Genomic DNA, 10,554 nt, shown 5'->3' on the forward strand with positions numbered 1-10,554 from the left:
TTTTGTAAAATGTTTGTATTTCATAAATATTTCCAACAATAAAACATAACTACTTATTGTGCACTATGGGCATTTTTGGAATACATTGACAGCTAGCAGCTTTTTTTTTTTTTTAAAGATTCAAGGTTGCATGGTTTTCTAGAAATGAATAGAGACTGGTTCACCTTGGTTCAAGCTCCTTGGCCACTCGCTTGGCTTTGTTCCATTCTTCTCCTTCTATGAAGGCATCTATAGCTTCTTTAATGAGATCCAGGTTAAGGTACAGCTCAGCAGCCTGAAAATAATACATCATTTATAATTTAAACAGAACTGTCACAGGTTGAAGGACAGCAAACAAAAAAAAAGGGGGCATTTTTTTTTTTTTTTTTTCCCAATTCTCAGATAAACGTAATGGTTTGAACAAAGCACATAATAAGAACCAAGAAATATCTTCTGCAACAGTCAAGCAGTCTGTTTCCAGTTTAAAAAAAAACGTTTATAATTAACTTTGTAATAATAATAATAATAATAATAATAATAATAGATAAGCATTTAATTCACATATGCAAATGACAAGTTGCTTTTCATGCAAGCTTCACATTCCGTTTGTATGCAAAAGCTTCAGCTGCATTCAATGAATTGTTCTGATTTGTAATAGCAGCCACTAACAACCATTACTGGAACCTTCAAACTTCAATTCTCACGTGCAGAAGGATAGAAAAAAATTGGAAAAAGAAAAAAAAAAAAGATATTTTATATATATATATATATATATATATATATATATATATATATATATATATATATATATATTTTTTTTTTTTCCATATATATATTTTTCAATACAGGTTTTATAGGTTAATTAAAAGAATAAAAGGTTTCTCTGTGAAACAAATTGTTTATATCTTATTTTTACAGTATTTCTTGCTCTTATTGTATTACTTGTATTGTAACACTTGAAATGTAATATTGATAAAGTTTTATAAAGTACACATACCGCACTGTATTTTTGGATTTCAATAAGTCGTGGCCCAACCACTTGAATCACATCCATGGTTTTTTCCTGAGTCAAGAATTTAATTGCCAGCTCAGCAGCCTAAAGGAAATATAAAAAGAAGTGCATGACAGGGTTGTTGTGCATTAGTGCCATTGTGGCAAAAAGGATTTTTCTGCATACCTTCAACCATTACACTAGAAGCAACTATTGAGTCACCAGGGAAATGTTCTGCGCATCTCAAAAGGATACATCTTTTAAATAAAGTCCGGTAGACTAATTTCAATGTGTCAGTATTTTTTTTTTGGTTTGAATACAGTTTACATTTAGAAAAACATTTATTTTGTAGTTGTTTTAATACTTTTTTACTGCTGTTTCTACACTGCATGCAGCCAACAACGTGTGAAATCAAACAGTAACAAAAGTGATATGAGAGTTTCTACAACCCCCTGACGTGGTGACGCTCCTTGATCATGCATCTCAAATGTCTCGCTGAACTAAAAGCTTGGTGCAGTGAAAGTTTCTGGTATAGAATACTTCCAGTTACGACTACATGGAGATATACTTAACATTGTGGGAACGGAATTAGATGACTCAAACAATGTACAAGATCAGTCTTACCTTCATCCAGCATTTTTCCACAAGTGGGATGTTGTCTTTGTCCTTGACTTTCAGATAGCACTCCACCGCTCTGGCATACTCCCCTGATTGCTCCCACTCCCGCGCCTGCTCTACCATTCCAGCCACCCCACTGCAAAACACAACCACATCACAAAATACCAGCTAAATAAACTGCATGTCAGCCATGATGGGCAAACCGCACTTACTTTTAATACATCATCTGGGTGCTGTTAGTTATAAGGTTTTATTTAGTATTTATTAACTCAAGTAGCACAAATACTTTAACTTCAACAAAGTGATCTCTCGTCTAACCTTAAAAGCAATCAAACTGGTCCTAATTATTTAATTATGAAGCCCAAGTGCAGGATTCTGTCTATAAACATGTACATCTGGTATTTATTGTAGGAACATAAGTTTGCGATGAACACCTCATGGTCAGTCAGGTGTAATTGTACAAAATAAATTAACCAAACACCAGGTGTCACTGTTATTCCAGTTTAATTCTAACAATTATATTGCTGCAATACAATTTTTTTTTTCACGTTTTCACACATGCATTGTTTAACCAATACTGTAGAAAATGTCAAAACAGACAAGAATACCTGGTCCAGCCAACCTTTTGATCTTCGTCACATAAAATCTTGCATTAAAAGAATAAGTTACAAACAATGTTTGATTATTGCACATTCAAGACTACCCTTTAAACAGAATAAGACATTCCCTCCACATCCTTATTAAGCATTGTGCCTCGAGTGTCCACCCTACTACACTCCAGCTGGGGATCCAATCTTATGATAAGAATGTTTAATAAAGTTCAATAAATGAGTGAATCCTGTAGGCAATATGTGGCAATGAGTTTAGAATCCCTGTTGTACGTGTTGAATGACAAACACGCACTAGAGGACGGCCTCTACAGTAACTGCTAAAGCCATTATGCAAAATAAGACACACCCACAGTATGCCAAATATACAGTAATACAGTCCACTGTCATGGTTGCAGTTAAGGACCAAGGGCTTGGAGATCCAAGTTTCAAATCCTAGGTTAGCTTACGACTTCTAGAACATTGACATCCAATTATGAATGGCAGGTCTGCTATTTCTCCACATAGTATAATTATCCAGAATCCACACAGCTTTCCATACCTGGGTCCCTTTTTAACAGCCTCCTCCTCATATTCCACCTGTAGTATTTCTAGTTTATTGGGAACATACTCTTTACAGATCCTCATAGCATCGATCCACATCCCAGCCTCCTGTAACAGAAAAAAATGAAAATGTATATATTTTTTTAATACAAATTCTGGAAAAGCAGTTCCAAATATAAAGTCTTTAAAATAAAACCAATCAGGTGTCACTGAAAATGAAAACTGTATATCATCCAAACAAAATACACACTAAATGTAATTGTGACATATTGACAAAGCGATTCAGTATTTTCCCTGTCATTTTTGTAGCAATCCAATTTGCAGGATGTTATGTAAAAGGTATGAAAAATGTTAAAGAAGCAGCTAGTATATAGCTGGCAAACATATGATCAGGCAGTCTTTTTACTATAAGGTGGTCTTTATCACAGATTTGGCTGTATAGGAAACACTTTTCACTGTTCCCCACATGCACACCTCTTTACGCCATGTTACTTACTTTGTAATACTTGATGGCTAGTTCTGGTCTTTGTGCACGGAGAAGGAAAGCCTCTGCCTTTTGGTACTCTTTCAGATCAAAGGCAAACTTGGCCTGTCCCACCAGCACATCCGCCACACTGTCAGGGTCATGGGCCTCTGCCACCCGCTGGGCTCCATTCCAGTCCTGGTTATGGACATACCTTTAAAACACAGAGCAAACAAACCTCTGGGTTTTTAGTATCTATCATACTATATACCAATATTGGGTACTCATTTAGAATACAGGTATTTGGGGGAAAGCTGGCTGCTTATCATAGTCCGGACATCTTAAAATCATGGTAGGAACAAAATAAAATCTCTTTAGGGACCAGTCAAAATATTTCTATGTTTGTATTAATCAGTTCACTCGATGATTGAAAAAAAAAATTGATGACAAGAGATATTAATCTTTACATTTAAATAGATAAATAGTGGGTTCACAACCCAAGGTTAAAACTCTAATCGCCTGTAAAATACTAATCTTTCCAGGCAGATTTAGAACACAATTATTCTTTCATAAAGCTTACATTTAACAGTTTCTTTATACTTTTGCACCATGTAGGACATTTGGTGCAGTGGATCAATACGTCAATGCAGAAGGTTAAAAAGAATAGATAAGAAAGTTGATGAGGCAGGCAGTCACTGCTAACCCGAGCAGGAACTGAAAAACAGCTGCCACGAAACAGCCTGCGGCATCTTCAGTCCCAGTCTTAATCACAGCAAGCAAGTTAAAAAATAAACTAAGATCATGAAAAGTCAACATAAATATAGTGAATTAAAAAAAAAAAAAAAAACTCAATGATTTATATATTATTTGTGAAGCTCTGCTTAAATTTAAAGTGCATATTACGTTCCTCCTACATTCAACTATATTTCTCAAATAGATGAACGCTGTAATTACTCTGTATATAACACAAATGTTGTCAGTTTTTCATTTTATTAAACTCTCAAAGTGGAAATATTAACATGAATTACATTATACAAGCAAATAACTTGAATAATTGACATTCACTCATTTGCACCAGTGTAAATATATTAAATCACTTAATGCTGGCTTATTTAACACCACCAAAATACAACTAAATGTGGCGAGAAGTGCCTTAACGCTGGCGTTATGAACATCACTCAAAACAACTGAATACTGTGTAAAAAGGGTGACGTAAAGCAGTGGTATCCCAATGTTAATAGCACTGCCTTAATGCTGATTAAGTTCACCTAAAAAAGCAGTACAGAAACAAGAATGACTGGTTCAAATATATCCATGATTGTTTCCGTGGCTTTACAGTATCAGTACTTACATTAGCACAGCTTCTTTAGGTTTTTCTGCTTTGATGAACTCAGCTTCTGCCTCTGCAAATTTCCCCTTAAAAATGAAACAGAAATTAAACGACTGCATTCAGTGACAAATAATAAAACAATTATCTTTGGAAAGTGAATTTGAGCTCAGAGATTTTAGTTTGAAGCTCTTTACTGTTCATTTCACTGTGCGTCACTTCCACACAGCTGTAAAAAGCAGTACATAAAATATCATTTGAAGTAATCAGTTCAAGACAAAGCCAATAGCATACCATATTTATCACCCTTTCAAGTATATAAATGTACTGTATAAAACTACATTAAAAAGATGTCTGTATCCTTAATAAAAGAAAAGAACCATAAACCACAGCATGTTGAGTAGTCTATTGTAACTAAATCACATGCACAATTTCAGCAAAAAGAAAAGTGATCATTAAATGAGCTGCACTTACTGGAATAAATTACTGTATCTAATATCTATGCAAAGTTTGCTAAAATATAACTATATAAAATATAAATATATCTAAATCCTGTGTCAGTACTGTGAAATCACGGGTCACTGAACTACATTCATAGGATGTGGAATACCTGTTTGACAACAAGCGTTAAGTGAATGTTCAGTAGTAATACACTAATTTAAGCAAGTGCACATTTAAACTTTACATCCCTAATGAACAGTACCTCATCCTCGAAGAACATAGCATGCTTCAAATGGATATCTGGGATCTTGTGCTTCATAGACTGTCGTGCCAGTTCATATGCAAAGTCAAACGAGCTGAAATTATAAAAGTGACATTGATTTAAATCTGATGTTTTAAGATTATGATATAAAAATGTCGTATTGCCATAATGAAATACATATATTAAAATGTAGTAAAGAAAAAAGTATAAAAACAAAACAAAAGAAAGTTTCTCTCTTTTTTTTAATAAGTTACTGCAATTATGTGGTTGTGAATGTTAAATAATACTCTCATCAGCCAATGACATTGCTGGTGGGATGTAGGTTGACCAAATTTTGAAATCAGCAATTTCCTAAATAAGTGGAAAATACATAGCATCTACATTTGGCCAAAATACAGTTTTGGAAACTGATACATAATAGAAAGGGGGCTGAGTTACGGCACACTAAATCATTGACCCAGAAGGTCAACGGTGTGGCATCTGCGGACTGGTGGAGCGGATGTGCTCGGTAACCAAGCGTCACGGTTGACAGTATATAAAGGGGACGTGTAGTGAGGTGATCTGTTACTTTGTGAATGGTTAAAAACTGGTAACTAAAAGGAGAACTGTACTGTGATAATCGTGAGCGTTTGGGACTGTTTATTACTTGGGAAGCAACAGTGGATTTAAACAGAGCAATACAAGCCGCTGTATTGCCTGTTAACATTGTTTATTATTTACTGCTGTTACGCCATCAGGCAATTGGATTACAAACAATTAAACACCATTGCACCTGGATTATCGTTGTCTGTCTGATTATTGATCATCTGCACCTGTTAACCACTTTGCCACATAAGGGTAAAATTATTTTAGATTCAACAAAAGCCCTTATATAGATTCACCAGTTGTCAGCAGCATAGTCGATTGCAGTCTCGAGCAGACCAAACTTGTTTAGCAATTTTACTGCAGCCTCTCCTCCCAGACTCTTCGCCCAGAGGTATGCCACCTGCTTGTGGGCATTTGCGCCCCCATGGGCCTTTGCCACCTGCCAAAAGAGTACAGTTTGAACATAATAGCTGCTATATGTCATCACAACTATACTTTGTCCGTAAGTGGTGTACTGCAATATTCTGGGGGGAGAAAGCTTGTTATGGCCTGGTATATTGGCACAGAGATGCATCCTGTACATATTAAATAACAATTGGCAAGTGTAAGATTTATCTAAAGTAAATATTCTATATTTTATTTATTGTCCTCTCCAAACTTCAGTTTTATTTTTGCAGCTTTATTTTAAAGCTGTAAATATTTTACTGTTCATCCAGGGCTGACACAGACATAAACAATTCTAAAACAGCACCACATGTCTAAGATTATTCAGGAGATGATTGATGTGACTCTACTGCCATAAATCATTCATCAGTCTTCCCCTTTTTTACTTTCACCGGTGGATAACTAGTGCTTTTAAAATTATTTGTTTCCGATATGTTTTATTTTTTCTATACTAAAAATGGCTGGCGGCAGATTAACTGAACAGATCCCAGAGTCTCCATGACCCGTTTTCTTACCCTGTAAGCTTCATCCCACATATCATTTACTCTATACATGTTCACTGCTGCTTTCCACTCTTTAGCCTCCAGGTAGTGATACTCAGCCTCCTGGAATCTGGTCTCCCCTTCCAATTCCTAAAAAGTAGATGGGAAAGATAAAATCAAGTGGGTTTAGTCATGGAAAACAACTAAATCATTGCACAGATCTAGTCTTTGGGAAAGTTTCAGTGGCAGGAAATGAATGCAAGCAGTAATACACACTAAAATATAAAAACACAAAAAGGGCCTTATTTTGAAGCAAATGCAAAAACAAAGGGGATTTTCTCAGCGCAGTGCTACCCCGTTATAATGTGGTTGTCGGGGTCCATAATTAGGAGACCGCGTTGATTTACAATGCCTGTGGAAAATGAAGGAAGGAGACACACACAAACTTGCAGTTACACAAATCCACGGTTTATTGGACAATTAATCTGGGCCCCTGTTCAAAAACAACAAAGTCTTGTCTCACTCGGCTCTGCCCACGCTGATGTGGACAGCCCCCTATATGCTTTCATGCCCCCGCCTCCCTGCTGACGTACCTGCCGAAACCAAGCGAATAAAGCAGTGTAATTCATTGTCTTTAGCGCAGCACATTTTTTTCCTAGAGCAGCCCACTTTGGAGTCAATCTTATCAAGAAACCCTTCATTTTTCTTCGTCTTTTTAGCCATCCATGCAATGTAGATTCTGCAACATTTATATATTTCGAAACTGCTGCTTGAGTTTCACCTTTTCTTACTCTGTCCACCGCATCGAGTTTAATTTTAACAGAAAAAGATCTTAGTTTTTTGCTGTCTGCCATGCTTTGTACTGTATATCTGGAACGTTCACCCAACTTTTGCGAGTCAAATTGCATTATGGGGGAAATAGGAGCCACAAACTTACCATGTTATAACCGATTCCACACTATAACAGGTCGTGTTATAACGGGGTAGCACTGTATTCTAACAGTTTAAACTTGAAAGAAACAACTTAGAGGCAGGAAAGATAAGTTACTTTACTTTTTTGCTAGCTTTAATCAATAATAATAATAATAATAATAATAATAATAATAATAATAATAATAATAAATTAATTTGCCTTTGCACCTTTTAAAACAGGGCCAATATGAATATGATAAAAAAAGAAACATATTTACATGGAAACTCATATGGTTGATGAACTTAGGAAATCTCAAGGAACAAGCACTGTATCTTAATAAATGCAGTAATGCGCTGAACAAAATAACATGCGACCAAAATTTACCAAGCTGGACATCGGATACCCTTTAAAATTATGAGTAAACAAATTAAACAGTCATTTGGATCTTGAACATAAGATAACATTACTGCAGCTTAGAATGCTAATCTTGCTCCACCAGTGATTGGTGAAATTAAGCAAACAACAAGTAATGAACTACATTTATAATATCACATGAAAACCTCTTACCTTAGCCAAGTGAAGGTGTGTGTCAGTCAGCAGGTCCTTGTGGTACTTTGCCACCAAACGAATCATATCATCGTACATCTTGTTTTTCTTATACATTGTTATGGCCAGATCTGGTTCATCTACTGTAGTGAAGAGTCTGCAGAGACAATGAGAAACAAGAAAATTAGACATCCACAACACTTTCTGCACCTGCGTTAAAATACGTAGTTGACTGCGCGGTGAGCCGAGGACACCCTGGCCAACCCTCCCCCCCCCCCCCAGGAAGCTCCCGTCCTCGGTCGGCAAAGGAATAGCCTGGACTCGAACTCGCGACGTCGAGACTATAGGGCACATCCTGCACTCCACGCGGAGCGCCTTTACTGGATGCGCCACTCGGGAGCCCCTGACTGCTTGTTATTTCTAATAGTCTTTTTCATTGGGATCATAGTGCATAAAGGACACAAAATTGTAATTCTTTAACTACTGTATTTAATTAGGTCGTTAGTAGAACACAGCAAAAAAAATATAACCCACCTGTAAAAAAAATTTAAAAAAAAAAAACACCCACACCTATTCCCATAGAACAGGGAAAACTATTAAAACAAATGTTAACACAAACATTCTAAATGCGGTGTTGTTCACCTTCCAATGTCTTAATAGAAAACTGAAATGTGATAAAAAAAAAAGATCCTGGATTCATTTTACAAGTCATAATAGAAATATCTGAATTCTACTACCTTTCTGCTTCCTTATATTTCCCCTCTTTTTCCAGATCTTGTGCCCTGTTGATATAAAGTGCGGACACGTCCTCTGGATTCATGCACTTTGTAGCCAACTAGAAACGCAAAACAAAAAATGCTTTACATTTGTCCAGAACATCCACACATGCCAGTAAAATCTAGGTGGTGGAGCTGTCTTCCAATGCACAGGACATGGGTTCTCACCATTTTAATTCCAGTGATTTTAGTTAATAGACCGAAGGCCTATAATCTGTTTTTACAGGAACCAATAGAAAAGTGTTGTAAGGGAAGCGTTGAGTGATTTTCGGTGACATTTTAACCTAATTAATTCATCATAAGCTATACATATCGGTATGCCCTTTAAATCTGTTATTATTTTACAAAGCATGAATATGCAACAGATGTACTCCATAGTACCTTATGAGCTTGTTCCCATTGCCCTGCCTGTGTGTACATGTCTATGGCACCTTTAATATGGTCAGATTTGACATAGAGATGCTCTGCCACCTGGAATAAAAGAAGAATAAAACAAATTATAGTCTTAATAAATGTCTCTGCATACAATTTAAAAAAGAAGCAAAAAAATGGCATTAAATTTCATTAAATTGTCTGGAAATCTTTCAAGGTTTGTCAAGAGACGTATTCTTTTGAACCCTGTTATTTTAAGTTTGCTAAAAGACAATTTTCCCTCATCCAAAACAGGGTAAATGCAGGACCCATCTGGAAATTAGATGTTACATAGCTGGGCATCCAATAATTGAGGTTTCTTTCTGTCTTTGTTTAATACCTCTCTATTTAAACCCTCAAACCATAAACAAAATGACTCACCTTTGAAAAGGCTGCAGTTCTCAGTCTTTGAATCCATAATTGGCAATTAGTTAATTTCAATTAAATTAAGACTTATTATTGCATTTCAACTCTGTATTTGTATAAAGAAATTGATTTTGGAAAAATCATGCAGCCATTATTACTTACTCAACAATTCTAACAAGATATTAGAACCCCATCAGCTCTTTATAATGTCATTTAAAAGTATTGCTTAATAATGTATCACATAATGATCAGTCTCTTCAGTGTTACTGAACACGATGTAGGGTTTACAACATACACATTACTGTTGCTGTTAATGCAAATGGTTTGTAGTGAAATTGGTGTCATTGAAGAAACAACAGATGGATAAAATAAAAAGGCCCAGCTGTCTCATGAACAGGTTTATGAATATGCATTAAGAGAAAACATTTAAAGAAAAATTGTCTAAAATGAAACTCATAAGTGCAGCTATCTGTACAGCTATCTGTTTGTGTGCTGCTTTTGTTTTTAACAATAAAATGAAATAAGTTTTAATAAGTAATTTGTACTAGTCATGTTCTTATAAATAGAAGTTATATGATGAGTGTGCAACCAAGACGTCTCTACAAGGTCTACTATAAAGCTACAAGCCTTTGCCAACAGCGATAAAAGCATTTGGATCTTTATTGAGACTTTCTTATATATATATATATATATATATATATATATATATATATATATATATATATATATATATATACACACACACACACAGAGTACTGTGCAAAAGTTTTAGGCAGGTGTGAAAAAATGCTGTAAAGTA

General features: G+C 35.5%; 1 protein-coding gene across 1 annotated transcript in view; it reads right to left on the minus strand.

The window, feature by feature from the left end:
* Positions 1-10,554, minus strand: part of LOC117403259 (intraflagellar transport protein 172 homolog) — a 58,137-nt gene that overhangs the window by 20,552 nt on the left and 27,031 nt on the right. Inside the window, exons 26-37 of the mRNA XM_059023663.1 lie at positions 9,360-9,449; positions 8,940-9,037; positions 8,224-8,359; positions 6,777-6,893; positions 6,114-6,256; positions 5,233-5,326; positions 4,554-4,618; positions 3,236-3,416; positions 2,738-2,847; positions 1,595-1,724; positions 977-1,075; positions 165-274 (exon numbers count right to left, since the gene is read on the minus strand). Of these exons, the coding sequence (XP_058879646.1) occupies positions 165-274; positions 977-1,075; positions 1,595-1,724; positions 2,738-2,847; positions 3,236-3,416; positions 4,554-4,618; positions 5,233-5,326; positions 6,114-6,256; positions 6,777-6,893; positions 8,224-8,359; positions 8,940-9,037; positions 9,360-9,449 (1,373 nt within the window). The remainder of the gene's footprint in view (positions 1-164; positions 275-976; positions 1,076-1,594; positions 1,725-2,737; positions 2,848-3,235; positions 3,417-4,553; positions 4,619-5,232; positions 5,327-6,113; positions 6,257-6,776; positions 6,894-8,223; positions 8,360-8,939; positions 9,038-9,359; positions 9,450-10,554) is intronic.

This window comes from Acipenser ruthenus, chromosome 5 (genome assembly GCF_902713425.1).
Source record: "Acipenser ruthenus chromosome 5, fAciRut3.2 maternal haplotype, whole genome shotgun sequence".
NCBI classification, from domain to species: Eukaryota; Metazoa; Chordata; class Actinopteri; order Acipenseriformes; family Acipenseridae; genus Acipenser; species Acipenser ruthenus.